Below are 16,443 nucleotides of genomic sequence, written 5' to 3'. Positions count from 1 at the left end.
TGTTATCTTTCTTAATAAGCGGTCAAAATGATTAATAAAATACATTTTTTAAAAAGCGCGCCAAATGTAATCGATATGTCGATAACATTCGGTATTTTTCCGTATTTCTTTTTGGGGAGAATAACCTTAATACATATTTATATTTATTTTAACTTTAATCACAACATTTTTAGAATTCCCAGTGTAAAATTATTTGTATTTGGCAGAATGTGAAAATTGTGCCAATAGAAATTGCATACAATAATAAATATTCAACAATTCGTGCGATTAAGAAATACCCCAATTGATAGTATCGATTAAATATCGAATTTCATTCCACCTCTAGCAAGAACGTGTGTTTTGGTAGCGCTGCTGCCATTTGTTTAATTTTAATTTTTAAGTTTAAACAATTATGTCGGCACAGTACCAGAGATTCCTGAAAGTACTTGAAAAGTGGCCAGCGGAGAAATCAAAAATCGGCAGGTGAGCTATAAATTTACACCGAAATGCTCTAAAATCATGAATGTTCGTTCTGGCGGCGCAACACTTTGGATTATCTAACAAGTAAATATTGTTACGATTTCATATTATTTGTATTTAAATGCAATCTAGAGTCGTGCCAATGTTTGCTCGCTATGTGGTTTATCAGTTTTATAAGTTTATAGGCTTGGCAATATGAAAATGTGGGAGGAATTCGTTTACAAAGTTTTCTCATCTGCCTGCGCGCCAAGAAACTTAGGTTCCACACCAGCTGACTCAAAGATTTGTGGATTATGTGGGCTTTATTTCGCCAATTCTGGCCTGGTCAATTCTGGATCTTGGACTTCAGTTACCTGGTTTACTTGGCTAAGACAGGGCTTGCATTGTCTTACCAGTTCTCCGATCATTCAGAAATCTTCTTAACTTTATTGTTTTCGTGAACAAAATGGCTTCAAAATTCACATATCAGTTGGAGCCGGAGGAATTTCTTTTCGGCCATGGCCCTAAGTAAGTTTGTTACTCCTTTGGTTCTGTACTAAAAATATTCATAGAAGAGAATATTAAACTTTTCAATAAAAAGCTGGATTTCTAGAGTAAAATCGTGCTGATAATGATCTGCGGATAATTATACAAGACCACATGCAACTTTTAAGTTTAAACGCCTCATAAAGATTATCTTGAATTCATTATTTTATTTGTTTTTAAAACTTTTGAATTGCTTAGCTCTACACTTTATTATTTCGTCACATAAAAGTAGAGAAAACGGTCGTAAAATATCACATCTTGTGATTTGCACTAGGAAATATCATTTTTCTAGACAGCTTATAAGTTTTTGTGGCTTTATAGAGCATTATTCATGTTACGAAATTGGCATAAGTTTTCACCAAGGTAGAGTTATGGCCACATAAGCTAGCTTGTCAGTTAACTCTATTTATGGTTTCCAATTACCCCACCACCCCAGTGGTTTTCCAAGCAAAACCCGCACTTCCGAGAAAAGTGAACGAACCTCCTGACCAGCTGCGCCGCATGGAACGAACATTCGTCACAGAACACACACATCCACTTCACACAGCCAATGCAATAAAAACCATCTCTCCTCTAACCCAAAAAAAGGGATCTCGGCGAGCAGATTCGCAAGCAGGTGACCAAGCTCACCAGTCTGGAGGGCGGAGCTACGGACAAGGGGCTGGACCGCCAGATCGAAGCTCTGGAGAGGCTTTGCAATAACGTCTACGCCAAGAAGTATCCGCGCACCTACGAATCCACGGCTACCGGACTAACAGCCGCCCAGTGCAGCCAAGTCTTGAGCTCCGAGTTCCTGCAATATCTCAACGAGGGAGCGGGCTCCAAAAAGAAGTAGCACCATTATGAAGCGACTCCTAATACCCACTAGACTAAGACTGGATTTATTGAGGCTTAATTCTGTTGAAGCGAAGGCGGCTGCAGCTCCTCCCCATGTTCCCGTGCTCTGCGACACAGCCATTGATTATCTGCAACCCGTTTCCGGAGGCATCTATTTCGACATGACCTTCGGAGCTGGTGGCCACACGCGGCGTCTTCTCGAGAAGTGTCCCGAGGCAAAGGTCTACGCTTTGGATCGGGATCCAGTGGCCCACCAGCTGGCTCGCGAGATGAGCGAGTCGGAGGAGTACAAGGGCAGGCTGATTCCCCTCCTGGGAAAGTTTTCTGATTTGCCAAGACTTTTTAAAGAACATGGCCTGGCCAAGAACTCGGTGGACGGAATGCTCTTCGATTTCGGCTGCAGTTCCATGCAGTTCGATGAAGCGCTGCGGGGCTTTTCCATCTCCAGGGACGGACCGCTGGACATGCGAATGGATGGTGGCCATAGCGGAGGCGTTACAGCTGCCGAGGTGTTGGCCAACGTGGAGGAGGGCGATCTGGTGAAAATTCTGCGGACATATGGCGAGGAGAAAGCAGCAAAGAAGATAGCCAGAGGACTGATAGACGCACGCAATGCACTCTTCAAAATTGAGACCACCAGGCAGCTGGCGGATATAGTGGAAAACATCATGGACGGGGGATCCAGGAAAGACAAGCTTCGAAGACCCGCCCACTCGGCCACCAAGACCTTCCAAGCGATTCGCATATTTGTGAACAACGAGCTGAACGAGATCAACTACGGCATGGTTTTGGCCAATGAAATCCTCCGTCAGGATGGTCGCCTAGTGACCATCACCTTCCACTCGCTGGAGGACACCATCGTGAAGCGCCACATCAATGGAAACGTTTTGGCGGGAGCCGCCAATGCCTTGCCCCTGAAGTACTCCAGTTACTATGCCATAGACGATCCGGAAATGTTAGAATCGCTGACCAAGAAGAACTGGAAGCAGCTCCACCGCCATGTCATTGTACCAGATGCCGAGGAAGTGGCTAAAAATACCCGCAGTCGATCCGCCAAGCTGAGAGCAGCCGTTAAAACAAACTAAACGCATGTTAATAAATTCGGTCGGTCTAGTCCAAAAATTCTCCCTCTCAAAGTCTATGTTTCTCTCTATCTCAAATTATGCTCTGGAAGTTTGGACTGCTTCGCTTATCTGTCCAACCAATTGGCACCTGATAAGGACTGGTTTATCTATTTACCAGCGTTATTTGTGGTTCTCGTGCAGAATGGTTTTTGTTTAGTTAGATTAGGAAATTGTTGTTAATTTCCAGGTGGAGAGGTGTGTTGGTACAGTGGAGTTGATGTGGTAAAGGTTCTTTATTATAATCTGCTGTCAGGAAAAATTTTTTAAGGTACCAAGTGTATTTTTAAAACTTATTGATTTCCAATTCTTGGATTGACTCCATAGTCCATATGTTTTATGAGCTTGTTGAACTTTTGAGCGCCACTTCAAGTGCTTCATATCAGTGGAATACAGATTTGATATGGAAATTACCTTTGCCAGCAATTTTTCACGATCGTAGCCATGGTATATGTTTACCAATACCATTTCTGCGGTTGTTTTTCTCCGAGAGATGGATCATGTTGAACCATACGTCAACCGGTGCTGTTCACGGTTGCCAATCGCAAGATGTGACCCGCGAGAAACCCGAAACCGATAATCTAAAAGGCGCCTGATAAGGGAGCGGGATTAAAATAATAGAGAGGAGCGGGGCAAAGCACCTATATAGTCTATAGATAGGGGTGTCCGCGGAGCACTCCGCTCAGTTGGATTGCGCGAGCCGAGTTGGCGTGGCTAGTGAGGCGAAATTTTCGGTCTTCCGGACTAAAGTACTTTACGGGTTTACGTTTTTTCAGCGGAGAGTGGAAAGCAGAGCCGGCGATCAAGATGAGCGGGGCCAAGATAATATCGGGCACAGCGGTGGCCAAGTGAGTGGGTTTAACTTTTGGTTTATAGATCGCTGCCTTACACCACTCTATCCCCAGATCTATTCGCGAGGAGCTGCGCAACGATGTGGGGGGTTTTAGGAAACAATTGCCAAACTTTGTGCCCGGCTTGAGGATCGTTCAGGTGGGCGGACGTGAGGACTCCAACGTCTACATCCGCATGAAGATCAAGGCGGCTACCGAGATCGGCATCGAAGCCGCCCACGTCCAGCTGCCCCGATCCATCACCGAGGTGGAACTGCTCGATAAGGTGAGTACCCCACTGAAGAGGGTTATGTAATGGTGCATACAATGTATAATCAACTGGAAAACTTCATCTTCGATACTTGATTTAAGTCGAATAAACATTTTATAAATTGTTTAGTACGATATATAAATATATAGTTTCCTTTTCCTCACATAATTTGGAAACTTTTTGAGAAGTACCAAGTCTCAAAACGATATAATAAAGGACACATTTATAAATTCAAATTCCCTTGCAGATTAACGATCTGAACGAGGATCCGAAGGTACATGGTATCATAGTGCAAATGCCCCTGGACTGCGATACTTCCATCGACTCGCATCGTATTACGGACGCCGTTTCTCCGGAAAAGGATGTTGACGGTCTGCACACGGTGAACGAGGGTCGTCTGGCCATTGGTGATCTTGGAGGCTTCCTGCCCTGCACACCGTGGGGCTGCCTGGAGCTCATCCGCCGCTCTGGAGTGGAGATCGCCGGAGCTAGGGCTGTGGTCCTTGGTCGCAGCAAGATCGTGGGCACTCCCGCCGCCGAGCTGCTTAAGTGGGCCAATGCCACCGTCACAGTTTGCCACTCGAAGACCCGCAACCTGGAGGAGATCACCCGAACTGCCGACATTCTAGTGGTTGGAATCGGCGTGGCTGAGATGGTCAAGGGCTCGTGGATAAAGCCAGGAGCCGTGGTCATCGATTGCGGCATCAATGTGAAGCCAGGTAAGTGATGATAGCGGTTTTTTTGGGATAGGTTTTTAACCTTTATAAATATCCGTTTCCAAAGACTTCTTTTTAAGATATGATATAGGAGATTTTTACATTTTTTTTGATTGATTGTCTTCATATTTTCCCCTAATCTTGGAAAATCATTCCAAAAGTTTCCACTTGTTTACTGATTTTCTTTGAATCCCTTATCAACGCAATTGACCCCCTGCTGGGTCTCCCAGCCGCCGGAGATAAGAAATGATTTTGTTTTCAAAAAATCATGCTCTCGAGAATTAGTTAGGGAACAGCTCCCGATCGGGGTGAACCGATCTTAGAACTGAGACTGTCTAACCTCCTCCTCGATCCTTTTCAGACGCCAGCAAGGCCAGTGGCACTCGGCTGGTGGGGGACGTGGACTACGAGGAGGCTCTCCAGGTGGCAGGACATCTGACGCCCGTGCCCGGCGGCGTAGGACCCATGACGGTGGCCATGCTGATGAAGAACACCGTGCGATCGGCGGCACGATCCCTGGAGCGTCTGATCAGGAGTGAGTGGGCCCTGCAACCGCTTCCCCTGAAGCCGTTGCGTCCCGTACCCAGCGACATTGTGATTGCCCGTGCCCAAAGACCGAAGGACATTGCCGTGCTGGCCAAGGAGATCGGTTTGCAGGCGCGAGAGGTTTCCCTGTACGGCAACAAGAAGGCCAAGATCTCTCTGTCGGTGCTGGAGCGTCTGGCGGACAAGGAGGCGGGTCACTATGTTGTGGTGGCCGGCATGACACCCACTCCCTTGGGTGAGGGCAAGACAACCACGCTGATGGGCTTGGTCCAGGCTCTGGGATCTCACAAGCTGAGGAACACCATTGCTGCTCTCAGGCAGCCCTCCCAGGGTCCTACTTTCGGCATCAAGGGAGGAGCTGCTGGCGGCGGCTATTCACAGGTGATTCCCATGGAGGAGTTCAATCTCCATCTGACAGGCGACATCCATGCGGTGTCTGCAGCCAATAACTTGCTGGCCGCCCAACTGGACACCCGCATCTTCCACGAGAACACCCAAAAGGATAAGGCACTGTACGATAGATTGGTGCCCAAGGTTAAGGGTCAGCGAACTTTCAGCCCCATTCAGCTGCGCCGCCTCAAGAAACTGGGAATTACCAAGACCGATCCTGATACTCTTACTGAGGAGGAGTACGGATCCTTCGCTCGGCTGGACATCGATCCCGAGACCATCATGTGGGAACGTGTTGTGGACATCAACGATCGTTATCTGCGAACCATTACCATTGGACAATCGCCCACCGAGAAGGGAATCTCTAGGGAAACCCGGTTCTCCATCTCGGTGGCCAGCGAGATCATGGCTGTACTGGCGCTATCCCGTTGCCTGGAGGACATGAAGCAGCGACTGGCTGATATGGTGGTGGCTTTTGACAAACGGGGCAATCCCGTAACCGCTGACGATTTGGGTGTAACTGGTGCTTTAGCCGTCCTGCTCAAGGATGCCCTGGAACCCAACCTGATGCAGTCCCTGGAGGGAAATCCAGTGTTGGTGCACGCTGGTCCCTTTGCCAACATTGCTCACGGTTGCAACTCCATCATCGCCGATGAAATTGGCCTTAAGCTGGTGGGCAAGGATGGATTCGTCTGCACAGAGGCCGGATTCGGTTCGGATATTGGCATGGAGAAGTTCTGCAACATTAAGTGCCGCACATCCGGACGCAAACCGAACGCCATGGTGCTGGTGGCCACCGTTAGGGCCATCAAGATGCACGGAGGCGGAGCACCTGTCACCCCCGGAGCTCCCTTAAATAAGCAGTACACCGAGGAGAACCTGGAGCTCGTCCATAAGGGACTGCCCAATCTGCTGCAGCACATCGCCAACGGCAAGGCCTTCGGCATGCCTGTGGTTGTGAGCCTGAACGCTCATTCGGCGGACACTCCGGCGGAGCACGAGTTGGTCAAGAAGGCCGCTCTGGAGGCTGGTGCCTTCGCCGCCGTGGTCTCCACCCACTGGGCGGACGGAGGAGCCGGAGCCGTGGAGCTGGCCGATGCCGTGATCAAGGCCTGCGAGCAGGGCAACCAGTTCCGACTGCTGTACGATCTGGAACTGCCGCTGGTGGACAAGATGAACAAGATCGCCACGACGATGTACGGTGCTGGAAAGGTGGTGCTCTCGCCGGCGGCCGAGGAGAAAGTCAAGCGGCTCACGGAGGCGGTAAGTCTATCTCACATTATATAAGTAGAATTTATTTATTAATATGTAATCTTTTTCTGGTTCTAGGGCTTTGGCAACCTTCCCATCTGCATGTCGAAGGTCTCCGGATCTTTTACGGGTGATGCCAAGGTCAAGGGCGCCCCCAAAGGTTTCACTCTGGACGTAGAGGATGTGTACGTTTCTGCTGGAGCCGGCTTTGTGGTCGCCATGTGCGGCGAGGTCACCAAAATGCCAGGTCTTCCCACCCGTCCGGCCATATATGACATCGATCTGAACACGGAAACCGGACAAATCGAGGGTCTTTTTTAAACTGCGCTCTGGACAAAGGTTATCAGGAGAAGATTCCCGCTAATTCCAAAACTTGCATATCAAAATTCCAAAATACTAAGAAATTATGCGATTTAAATTGTATATAAATTGAAATAGAGATAAGGGTTAAAAGTTGGTATACTAAAATATATTTTTGACGATTTATGCATATTTCATATTTAGCTACAGGATTTTTTAATTTGTACGGTAAGATTCTATATTTTTTGGTGAAATGAGCGTTATATATTTACAATTTAAGTTGAAATATTTAAAGGGCTTCCGATTGCTTCTCAATCACACCCGCAAATCGTGAAATTCTACGGAACCCAAGTTTTTAATGAAATACAAATATTTTATGTTTTAAATGATTTAATTGATGTACTATTGTATACTTGTATCTACAGTGTGAAAATGTATAAATTGCACGCGTAACTTTTTTACCGCTTAAAAAATGGAGGAGTTTCCCTCTATTTAGCTTTTTGGTCCGCGCAAAGTCTATCATCACAAGCACGAGGAAGTAGTCTTCGATTACTACTTTTTACCCGGCTTATGAGACAATTTCTCCGAAGATATAGATCCTTTTCTTGGCAGCCATTTGTCAGTGCTAACATCACTGATGCGAGGCGTATCATCGAAATCTCCCTTTCGTATTCTCGACATTATCTTGAAGTAATGGGCAATGATCTTGTCGATCCTCGGTCCTTCAGATGTGCTGGTCAACTCCTTTTCACAACGAGATACCACATTCGTGAGCAAACCTTCTGAGCGAAAGAACGCAATATTGATGTCTCTCTTGACCCACTTGCAAATTTGATTATGGGTGCATGGCTCAAAAACCATGCTCAACTTGTAGAAGTGCTCATAGTTCTCGCTCATTTTCCGCATCTTAAGTTCCCCTAACTTGGGAATTACCAGGTGAGGTCGCCTGATTATGTGGTACGGATCGAACTTTTCAGAAAAGTTGGAATACCTTACAGCCGGCCAGTCTAGACTTAAAATAGTATTATAGAGCTTTTTCGGATGTCCGAGGATGCCATGGGATACATCAATCAAGTGGAGCTGTGATCCGGGCACAATGTACTCCAGCTCAAGCTGAGCAATGCGAAAATCGGTGCCTCTGTACTTTCGTCTACCTATCCACAGGATGGGCATGTCCTCGGGAGCAACCTTCTCCAACTCCTGGACAAGCGGAGAGATCTGAACGCGATAGTTAAGGTTCTTTTTATTGCGGCCGTAGAGAAGACTGCGCTCCGCTTCCGTGAATTTGAGGTACTCAGGACGGGCGGTAACGAAGTGCTCCGAGCGGAACAGACGATTCATCTCCATTTCGATGACAAAGTACGCCCTGCGGTGCATGCATATCCATATTATTTGGATGGCCACGGCCACAAACTGCTCATGGAAGAACTTGTCGCGGATGGTGGCTGAAATATTGGAGATCTCCTTCATGTGGTAGTACTTGGCCATAAGTCCCTGGCCCTTGATGATCTCACAGTAGTTTCTGGCCACCAACATGCGGTACTGGCTGAGGTACACGGAAAAGGTCTGTTTCATCTCAATGGTCTGTTCGCTCTGGACTTGGGCCATCTGACCGGAAAGTTCATCCCGACGAATAAGCACGAACTCCACCAGGCGTAAGTAGTACTCGAAGTATAGTACCAGGGCGTGGAGGACAGAGTGCACCGGGGGCTCGTGCATGAATTCCACGAACTTGTACGACAGAAACTCTCGAGGCATAAGGTAGAGTACTAAGTCTCTAATGTCTCGCATCACCACGGTGTCACTGTTGTTGCTCTTCGGTCGCACATACTCCTGCCGAAAGATGAGCTCTTCCTCCTGGTCGATGGTGCGCAGGAACTTGTACCCATTGGTCATTATAAAGCGCTCCCGAGCGTTCTCCAGATCGTTGTGCGCCTGGAAGTGGAGGCAGTCCTTCTCCGAATCCCATGACCACTTGCCACTGTAGTACTTCGGGGCGTAGTTATCCACATGGATGCGCTTCATTGTATTCGGGTGGTTAAGTATTGGGTTTGTGTCTTGTTTTGTCCTTTTTTTTAGGGTTTGTGTCTTGTTTTGGTTTTTATATTTTTTGGGGTTCTTGTATTGTAGTGTACGCCACGAAGTATTGGGGAGAATTGACCATTTTTAGTTTCCCTGAAAGTGAAGTTCATTTCCTATGCTACTCTATATAACCCATATATTCTTTTTTAAAGCATTCATTTTTACCATCATAAGATTAAAATATAGCTTCCCAGTCCCTTCCGGCTTAACACATAATTGTTTAGTTTAAATATATTCGCACATATGCATGGAAATGGTACAATTGGATAAAAAATTTCAGTTTTAAAACATCGAAATTGGGGGTGTCATCGAAGTCTCTTTTAAACCAATTTATACGTATATCAATACTATTTTTAACCGTATTTGTTTAAAGGAGACTTCTGTGACACCCCCGACACTGAACTTTTTTTTGTCATTTTACCTACACTAAAGCGCGATGCCATACTGCCAGAACGTGCGTTTAAAAAGCTATTTTCTTTGTCCATGTCTTTATCACCCTTTCGTATTTTGGATATAACCTTGAAGTAGTTGGAGATGATCATTTCGACCCTTGGCCCCGTAGATGTGCTCGCCAACTCCTTTTCACAACGCGAGACCACATTCGTTAGCAGACCTCCTGACCGATAGAACTTGATGGTAAGGTCTCGCTTGACCCACTTGGTGATTTCGTTGTGGGTGTAGGGCGTAAAAACTCTTTTAAGCTCGTAGAAGTGCTCATAGCTCTCGCTCATCTTTCGCATCTGAAGTTCATCTAACTTGGGAATTTTCAGGTAAGGTCGCCTGATAATCTGGTACGGATCGTATTGTTCAGAGAAGTTTGAGAACCGTACAGCCGGCCAATCGAGGCTCAGGAGCGTGTTGTAGAGCGCCTTGGGATGGCCGAGGATGCCATGGGATACGTCAATCAGGGGGAGCTGTGATCCAGGCACAATGTACTCCAGCTCAAGCTGGGCAATGCGAAAATCGGTGCCTCTGTACTTGCGCTCCCCAATCCACAGGATGGGCAGATCCTCCACTGGCACCAGTTTAAGCTCCTGGATCAGTGGCGATTCCTGAACTCGGTAGTTACAGTTCTTCTTGTTTCTCCCATAGAGAAGACTGCGCTCCGCTTCTGTGAAGTTGAGGTACTCAGGACGGGCGGAAACAAAGTGCTCCGAGCGGAAGAGCCGATTCATCTCCATTTCGATGATAAAGTACGCCCTGCGATGCATGCAGATCCAGACCATTTGAATGGCCACAGCCAGAAACTGCTCATGGAAGTACTTATCGTGGATCGTTGCTGAAATGTTGGAAATAGGCTTCATGTGGTAGAACTTGGCCATGTTGCCCTCGCCACCGATGATGAGACAGTAGTTGCGGGCCACGAGCATACGATACTGGCTTAAATAAACGGAAAAGGTTCGCTTCATGTCACTGGTCTGCTCGCTCTGGACTTGGGCCATCTGACCGGAAAGTTCATCACGGCGAATAAGCACAAACTCCACCAGGCGTAAATAGTACTCAAAGTAAATTATCAAGGAGTGGATAAGGGCGAGCACCTCCCGCTCGTGCATGAACTGTACGAATCTGTAGGACAGAAATTCTCGAGGCATCAGGAAGAGCACCAAATTTCTAATATCTGTGATCACCACAGTGTCACTGGTGTTGCTCTTCGGTCGCACATAGTCCTGCCGGAAGATGAGCTCTTCCTCCTGGTCGATGGTGCGCAGGAACTTGAAGCCATTGGTGGTTATAAAGCGCTCCCGAGCGTTCTCCAGATCGTTGTGTGCCTGGAAGTGGAGGCAGTCCTTTTCCGAATCCCATGACCACTTGCCACTGTAGTACTTTGGGGCGTAATTATCCACATGGATGCGTTTCATTATGTCTGGGTAATATAGTGGTATTAATGTATGCAGGTATTTATTTATTTATTTAGGAGCTGTGAGAAGTCGGTGTGGATGTGACATCTATGGGTTGAGTTGTGGTGAATGAGTAATCATTTTCGAAAGCCGCATACGAATCTCCTTTCGGATGCTGCTGCGACTCATATTATTTTAGCTTGGTTCTTCTCCCAAAAAGTATTTCCATGGTGAGCCTTTGGTTTTCTTTCAGATTACACACTGAGTGAGGATACCGGCAACGTTTTCCGGCGTGTGTTCCAGCATGTTCCGGCGCAACAATGCCCATCCGGTTATACGGCAGTTCATCCTGCGCACCGCAGTGCTCAATTATCTGGGAAAGGATCTGCGGCAGCAGTATGATGAATTCTGCCATTTAAAGGCAAATCTCTCCAAGAGCAGCCCGAAGAATGGTGAGGATCAGGAGGACGAGGTACAGCAGGTTCTTTCCCAGCTACTTGAGGTGCAGCAATTGAAGACGGCCACTTCGCATCGTCTGCTGAAGCGGGAGTACAACGAGCTTTTCACCTACATGATGGACAAGAGCGAGCTGTGGGACAGTCCGGAGTACTTCAAGGCGAAGGCGGCCCTGGGAGCGGCCAACCACAAGCTGCGGGCATGTGAACCCATCAAACCCATGGACTAAGACCAACGATAGATAGTCATACATTCAATCAGTATATACATACATACAAAGCGAAACGATCCCCCAGCGACTTAACCTACTTGTAGAAAGGTATCTCCACACGTCCGGATTTCGTGTTGACCGCCTCCCAGCAGGTGCACGCAAAGGTGGAGCGGTCCATGTGGTCGGTGTACAGCTTTCCCTCCAGGTGATCCATTTCGTGTTGAGCTATCCGGGCATTCCAACCACTCAGGGCCAGTTCGTTTTGGGTTCCCACTTGATTTAGGCCTGTCAACTTCACTCCTTCGAAGCGCTCCACTTCGGCGGAATATCCTCGCACACTCATGCAGCCCTCAGGATGTTTCAGTTTTGAGTAATTGGTCACAGTCATCACGGGATTAATGAAAACCTGTCAAAAATTATGTAGTTAGAAGGGTTGAGGCTATAGACACTGGTAGTTAGGATGCCCATCTCACAGTTAGTGGCAATTCCGACATTTGTCTGGATTGGTAAACCGCCTCGGGCAGCTCCTTTCGGATTCCTCCCTTGAACTCCATGGCTATGATCCTGAGGGAAACGCCTATCTGGGGCGCCGCAATGCCCACGCAGTCGAACTTCCTCAGCACCTTGACCATCTGCTCCACGATGGCCTCGATCTCGGGACTGCCTATGTGTTCCTTGGGCACCAGAGCAGCCTGTTGCCTCAGGACGGGGTCTCCAATCTGGGTGAAGTGGTTGTAAGGAGGCAGGTTGGTGCGCTCTGTGGTCCATAGTTGTTGGTACCACTTCCTGAAGGACTGGCTGGCAGGAGGACTTGTTCCCAGGTAGCGGTGGTGTTCCAGAACCGTTTGGCATAGTTTTATCCGTTGTTTCATTAGCATTTTGAATAATGTAATCCTATCCCGGTTGCTTAACCTCTTTTTGCCAGCTGACCGGCTAGTGATGTGAAATAGTCTATCGATTACCGATAGAAATAGTTTTTGAATTTGGCGCGCAATTTAAATTTGATTGATTGATTTGAAGATGCTACAAATTAAAAAATTAATAATAATAATAGACATTGAATTGGAATTGTACACTTTGTTTGAAATTGTACTTTACTGGGGATAATATTTATATTTGTACACCGAATAGCTTTTATCAACACCATATAATCCACATAAAAACATTAAAATGCTATTTTTATAACAAATAAGTTGTTTCAAAATTATATTAAGTAATTGTAGTTATATTTTATCTACTAGGATTACTATTTATGGAACCAAATGGCGGAACGACCTTCAGCTGCGTTGATTTGCTCCCAACTGTTGCAGTTGAAGGTCGAGATATCCATGCGATCTACGTAGATGGTTCCGTTTAGGTGATCCACCTCGTGCTGGGCGATCCGTGCGCTCCAGCCCTCCAGGTCCATTTCCGACGGAGTGCCCAGCTTGCCGACCCCCCGGACTCGGACCTTGTCGTACCGCTCTACCTGAGCGGAATAGCCCCGCACACTCATACAGCCCTCGGGGTGTTTGTTAAGTTGGCTGCTGATTATCTCCAGCTCCGGATTAACGAAGACCTGCAAGAATATGATTTATGATATGAAATCACGGGATTGCTGTTGCACTTTGTAATTTAAAAAAATGCACTTTAAAATAATGTACCTTAACATCTTCACAATTTCTTAAACAACGCTTATACATTATAATTATTATTATTAAATATATTTATATTACCATTTAAATCTTATCAATAAATATATTTAAAGTTGCAATATTTACTTACGGCCAGGGGCAGCGTAGACATTTTTCGCTCCTCGTAGATTTCCGGCTTAAATTGCTCTTGCTTGCCCTCTCGGAACTCCATAACGATAATACGCTTCGGAATTCCGATTTGGGGCGCTGCCACGCCCACGCAGTCGTAGTGACGTAACACCTTTACCATGCGGTCAATAATTAGGTCTATCTCCAAACTGTCGATTTCCTCTGGAGAAACTTCCTCGGCCTTTTGGCGGAGTACAGGATCCCCAATTTGGGTGAAATGGCGATATGGAGGAACGGACATGATTTTGGAAGGAAGATGGGGCTCTATACTGAACAATGTCTATCGAGCAACTGCTGCATAGGATTGTCGAGGTGGGAAGATTTCTGTGCGATAGCCTTATCTTCGGATCAGCTGATCAGGCATTAGAAACAGTGGGAAGAATAAGTCCACGAACCATTCCCAATTTTACCCAAAATATTTTAAGATATATTTTTAATTATTTTAAAAACTTGAATTATCAAAGTTTTAAATTCCTTCAATGATAATCAGAGTCGAGAACCACAAAAATTTAAAGAACCGTAATGATTTTATTCACAAAATTGTAATTTGGAGGTATTTCAAATGTTCTAGAAGTCCGAAGAATGTTGTACCCTCGAAATTTACCTCAAGACAGAAGGAATCATTCGAAATAGTATTCTTGGGAAGTGATTTTCTTCTGGCGCGGCGAGTTAAAGCCCCCGATTCGCGAGGACGTAATGCTGATGTTGTCGGTCTCGTAGGGAGATCCCTTGCGTAGCCTGGATTTGACCTTAAAGTAGTTGGAGATGACCTGGTCGACCCTGGTGGGCGGGACCTTTTCGGCCAGTTCCTTCTCGCACCGGGAGACCACGTTGGTGAGCAGCAGTCCCCCGGAGCGGTAGAACTGGACGAGCTTGTCCCGCTTGAGCCACTTGTTCAGTATCTGCAGGCTGTGAGGTTCGTAGATGCGATATACCTTGTAGAAATGCTCATAGTGCTCGCTCATCTTGCGCACCTTCAAGGCGTCGATCCTGGGAATATCCAGGTGAGGCTGGCGTACGATGTGATACGGATCGTAGCCCAGCGAGAAGTTTGAGTAGCGAACAGTGGGCCAGTCCAGGTCCAGGATGGTGTTGTACAGGTCCTTGGGATGGCCCAAGATACCATGCGCCACATCGATCAAATGCAGCTGTGGCCCGGGCACAATGTACTCCAGTTCCATCTCGGCGATGCGCACATCGGTGCCGCGGTACTTTCGCTCTCCGATCCACAGGATGGGCATATCCTCCTCCGCCACGTGTTCCAGTTCCTGGATGAGTGGCGATATCTGGGTGCGATAGTTGACGATCTTGTTGTTCCTTCCGTACAACAGACTCCGCTCCGCTGGCGTAAAGCTCAGATACTCCGGACGAGTCATCACGAAGTGATCGGATCGAAACAGCCGGTTCATCTCCATTTCAATCACATTATATGCCCGCCTATGCATGCAGATCCAAACAATCTGGGTTGTCACGGCCAAGAACTGCTCGTGGAAGATCCTGTCGCGACTCGTGTCCGAGATATTGACAATCTCCTTAAGGTGATAGTAGTTGGCCATGTCGCCCTCACCCTTCAGGATCACACTGTAGTTGCGGGCCACCAGGAGGCGGTACTGGCTGAGATAAATGGAGAAGATCTTCTTCATCTCGATGGTCTGATCGCTCTGGATCTGATCGGCCAGCTCATCGCGTCGTATTAAAACGAACTCCACCATCCGCAGGAAGTACTCAAAGTAGATGATCAGGGCATGGATGAGCCGATGAACCGCCGGGCGGTGAATGAACTCCACGAACCGGTAGGTCAGGAACTCGCTGGGCATCAGGAAGAGGACCAGATCGCGGATATCGTTGATCACCAACGTGTCGAAGTCATAGGTGCCCGAGTCCCGGACATAGGCCTGCCGGAAGATGAGCTCCTCCTCCTGGTCGATGGTGCGCAGGAACTTGTAGCCATTGGTGGTGATATAGCGCTCCCTGGCGTCCTCGAGATCGTTGTGGGGCTCGAATTCTAGGCAGTCCTTCTCCGCATTCCAAGACCACTTGCCACTATAATACTTCGGTGTGTAGTTGTCCACGTGGACCCTCTTCATGACTTCGTATTGCTGTTTCTTTTTTTATGTTATTAAAATTAATGTAACTTTTTTGTTTTGGTTTTTTAGTTAGTATATGTGTTTTATATTTGTATATTTTCCTGTTAGTTGTTGTGGAATGTGACAGTTGTGTATCGGTGTACAGAAAAATGTACTGAACTGAACTGAAATTTGATCTCTTATTAAACTTTGAATTTCAAATTTTGTTCATTTTGATATATCTAAGGTTTATGGACACAGATATCTAAGTGCCCAGTAATAACTTAAAGTAGTTAGCACAGTTCATATTTAGTTTATTTATTTTAAAAGCAATTCATTTTAAAATGGCCAATGTTGTTTTCCAAATTAGCTACTGATGTGTTTTTCAAAGTTTGCTCCATTACCCAAACTCTTTTCTTCTAAATCGACAAAATACAAAAAGTTCTTAACCAGTTTAGCAGTTGGTGTACAGATTACTCCAATTTTAGTTGTTTTTTGCTAAAAGTGGCAGAAACTTTTTAACAACTTGTTGCGAGATAAAAGTTTTCAGATAAGTGTAAAGTGCACACCCAAAAAATAACATGACTTGATAATTTGGCGTATTTACCTAAACTTAAAAAATAATTTTCTAAAAAAAAAGGTAAAAACAAAATAGTCTTCAATGCTTTTCAATTTATTTCTTGGAACTATTTATTTGAATTTACTACTAAAAAACTACTGAAAATACATTATAAATCGGATA

General features: G+C 46.3%; 8 protein-coding genes across 10 annotated transcripts; 3 read left to right on the top strand and 5 right to left on the bottom strand.

The window, feature by feature from the left end:
* The first annotated feature begins 304 nt into the window (after positions 1 to 304).
* pug (pug C-1-tetrahydrofolate synthase, cytoplasmic) lies at positions 305 to 7,438 on the top strand. Of its 3 annotated transcripts, none has more exons than XM_036818847.3 (6): positions 321 to 462; positions 3,719 to 3,790; positions 3,848 to 4,058; positions 4,291 to 4,762; positions 5,121 to 6,958; positions 7,025 to 7,438. In XM_036818847.3, exons 1-6 carry the CDS (start codon positions 392 to 394, stop codon positions 7,265 to 7,267), a joined length of 2,907 nt encoding a protein of 968 aa, XP_036674742.2. In that variant the 5' UTR covers positions 321 to 391; the 3' UTR covers positions 7,268 to 7,438. The 3 variants fall into 3 exon arrangements, with proteins under 3 accessions (XP_065722714.1, XP_036674742.2, XP_065722713.2); XM_065866641.2 differs by lacking the exon at positions 321 to 462 and adding an exon at positions 890 to 966; XM_065866642.2 differs by lacking the exons at positions 3,719 to 3,790; positions 3,848 to 4,058; positions 4,291 to 4,762; positions 5,121 to 6,958; positions 7,025 to 7,438 and adding an exon at positions 1,573 to 1,859 and having other exon boundaries at positions 305 to 462.
* LOC108010926 (probable methyltransferase-like protein 15 homolog) lies at positions 1,827 to 2,957 on the top strand. Its single transcript, XM_017075933.4, has one exon. It carries the CDS (start codon positions 1,827 to 1,829, stop codon positions 2,904 to 2,906), a length of 1,080 nt encoding a protein of 359 aa, XP_016931422.4. The 3' UTR covers positions 2,907 to 2,957.
* Positions 7,394 to 9,271, bottom strand: LOC108018753 (protein phosphatase 1 regulatory subunit 36). Its single transcript, XM_017086330.4, has one exon. The coding sequence runs from the start codon at positions 9,269 to 9,271 to the stop codon at positions 7,799 to 7,801; it is 1,473 nt and encodes a 490-aa protein (XP_016941819.4). The 3' UTR covers positions 7,394 to 7,798.
* A 22-nt stretch (positions 9,272 to 9,293) lies between these two features.
* LOC118877970 (protein phosphatase 1 regulatory subunit 36-like) lies at positions 9,294 to 11,187 on the bottom strand. The gene has a single exon (XM_036818848.3). It carries the CDS (start codon positions 11,185 to 11,187, stop codon positions 9,682 to 9,684), a length of 1,506 nt encoding a protein of 501 aa, XP_036674743.2. The 3' UTR covers positions 9,294 to 9,681.
* Positions 11,188 to 11,435: 248 nt separating this feature from the next.
* LOC108018755 (uncharacterized) lies at positions 11,436 to 11,901 on the top strand. The gene has a single exon (XM_017086332.4). The coding sequence runs from the start codon at positions 11,471 to 11,473 to the stop codon at positions 11,849 to 11,851; it is 381 nt and encodes a 126-aa protein (XP_016941821.4). The 5' UTR covers positions 11,436 to 11,470; the 3' UTR covers positions 11,852 to 11,901.
* Positions 11,863 to 12,748, bottom strand: LOC108018754 (peptide deformylase, mitochondrial). Its single transcript, XM_017086331.4, has 2 exons — positions 12,307 to 12,748; positions 11,863 to 12,239 (listed from the first exon to the last, which is right to left on the bottom strand). Exons 1-2 carry the CDS (start codon positions 12,709 to 12,711, stop codon positions 11,928 to 11,930), a joined length of 717 nt encoding a protein of 238 aa, XP_016941820.4. The 5' UTR covers positions 12,712 to 12,748; the 3' UTR covers positions 11,863 to 11,927.
* Positions 12,749 to 12,895: 147 nt separating this feature from the next.
* On the bottom strand, positions 12,896 to 13,937 carry LOC108010929 (peptide deformylase, mitochondrial). Its single transcript, XM_017075935.4, has 2 exons — positions 13,598 to 13,937; positions 12,896 to 13,391 (listed from the first exon to the last, which is right to left on the bottom strand). Exons 1-2 carry the CDS (start codon positions 13,874 to 13,876, stop codon positions 13,080 to 13,082), a joined length of 591 nt encoding a protein of 196 aa, XP_016931424.4. The 5' UTR covers positions 13,877 to 13,937; the 3' UTR covers positions 12,896 to 13,079.
* A 231-nt stretch (positions 13,938 to 14,168) lies between these two features.
* LOC108010924 (protein phosphatase 1 regulatory subunit 36) lies at positions 14,169 to 15,944 on the bottom strand. The gene has a single exon (XM_036818815.3). It carries the CDS (start codon positions 15,720 to 15,722, stop codon positions 14,256 to 14,258), a length of 1,467 nt encoding a protein of 488 aa, XP_036674710.3. The 5' UTR covers positions 15,723 to 15,944; the 3' UTR covers positions 14,169 to 14,255.
* Between the last annotated feature and the right edge of the window lie 499 nt (positions 15,945 to 16,443).

Source organism: Drosophila suzukii, chromosome 3, assembly GCF_043229965.1.
Source record: "Drosophila suzukii chromosome 3, CBGP_Dsuzu_IsoJpt1.0, whole genome shotgun sequence".
Taxonomy (NCBI): domain Eukaryota; kingdom Metazoa; phylum Arthropoda; class Insecta; order Diptera; family Drosophilidae; genus Drosophila; species Drosophila suzukii.
Note: the sequence above shows the minus strand (reverse complement) of the source record. Positions and strands in the feature narration are given on the sequence as shown.

Excerpts from the sequence above, each read along its gene's own strand:
- pug (XM_036818847.3), top strand. The coding sequence starts at position 392 with ATGTCGGCACAGTACCAGAGATTCCTGAAAGTACTTGAAAAGTGGCCA. Across the intron at positions 463-3,718 it reads GAGAAATCAAAAATCGGCAG|CGGAGAGTGGAAAGCAGAGC; the intron begins GTGAGCTATAAA and ends ACGTTTTTTCAG. Across the intron at positions 4,059-4,290 it reads AGGTGGAACTGCTCGATAAG|ATTAACGATCTGAACGAGGA; the intron begins GTGAGTACCCCA and ends ATTCCCTTGCAG.
- LOC108010926 (XM_017075933.4), top strand. The coding sequence starts at position 1,827 with ATGAAGCGACTCCTAATACCCACTAGACTAAGACTGGATTTATTGAGG.
- LOC108018753 (XM_017086330.4), bottom strand. The coding sequence starts at position 9,271 with ATGAAGCGCATCCATGTGGATAACTACGCCCCGAAGTACTACAGTGGC.
- LOC118877970 (XM_036818848.3), bottom strand. The coding sequence starts at position 11,187 with ATGAAACGCATCCATGTGGATAATTACGCCCCAAAGTACTACAGTGGC.
- LOC108018755 (XM_017086332.4), top strand. The coding sequence starts at position 11,471 with ATGTTCCGGCGCAACAATGCCCATCCGGTTATACGGCAGTTCATCCTG.
- LOC108018754 (XM_017086331.4), bottom strand. The coding sequence starts at position 12,711 with ATGCTAATGAAACAACGGATAAAACTATGCCAAACGGTTCTGGAACAC. Across the intron at positions 12,240-12,306 it reads TGTCGGAATTGCCACTAACT|GTTTTCATTAATCCCGTGAT; the intron begins GTGAGATGGGCA and ends AATTTTTGACAG.
- LOC108010929 (XM_017075935.4), bottom strand. The coding sequence starts at position 13,876 with ATGTCCGTTCCTCCATATCGCCATTTCACCCAAATTGGGGATCCTGTA. Across the intron at positions 13,392-13,597 it reads TGTCTACGCTGCCCCTGGCC|GTCTTCGTTAATCCGGAGCT; the intron begins GTAAGTAAATAT and ends ATATTCTTGCAG.
- LOC108010924 (XM_036818815.3), bottom strand. The coding sequence starts at position 15,722 with ATGAAGAGGGTCCACGTGGACAACTACACACCGAAGTATTATAGTGGC.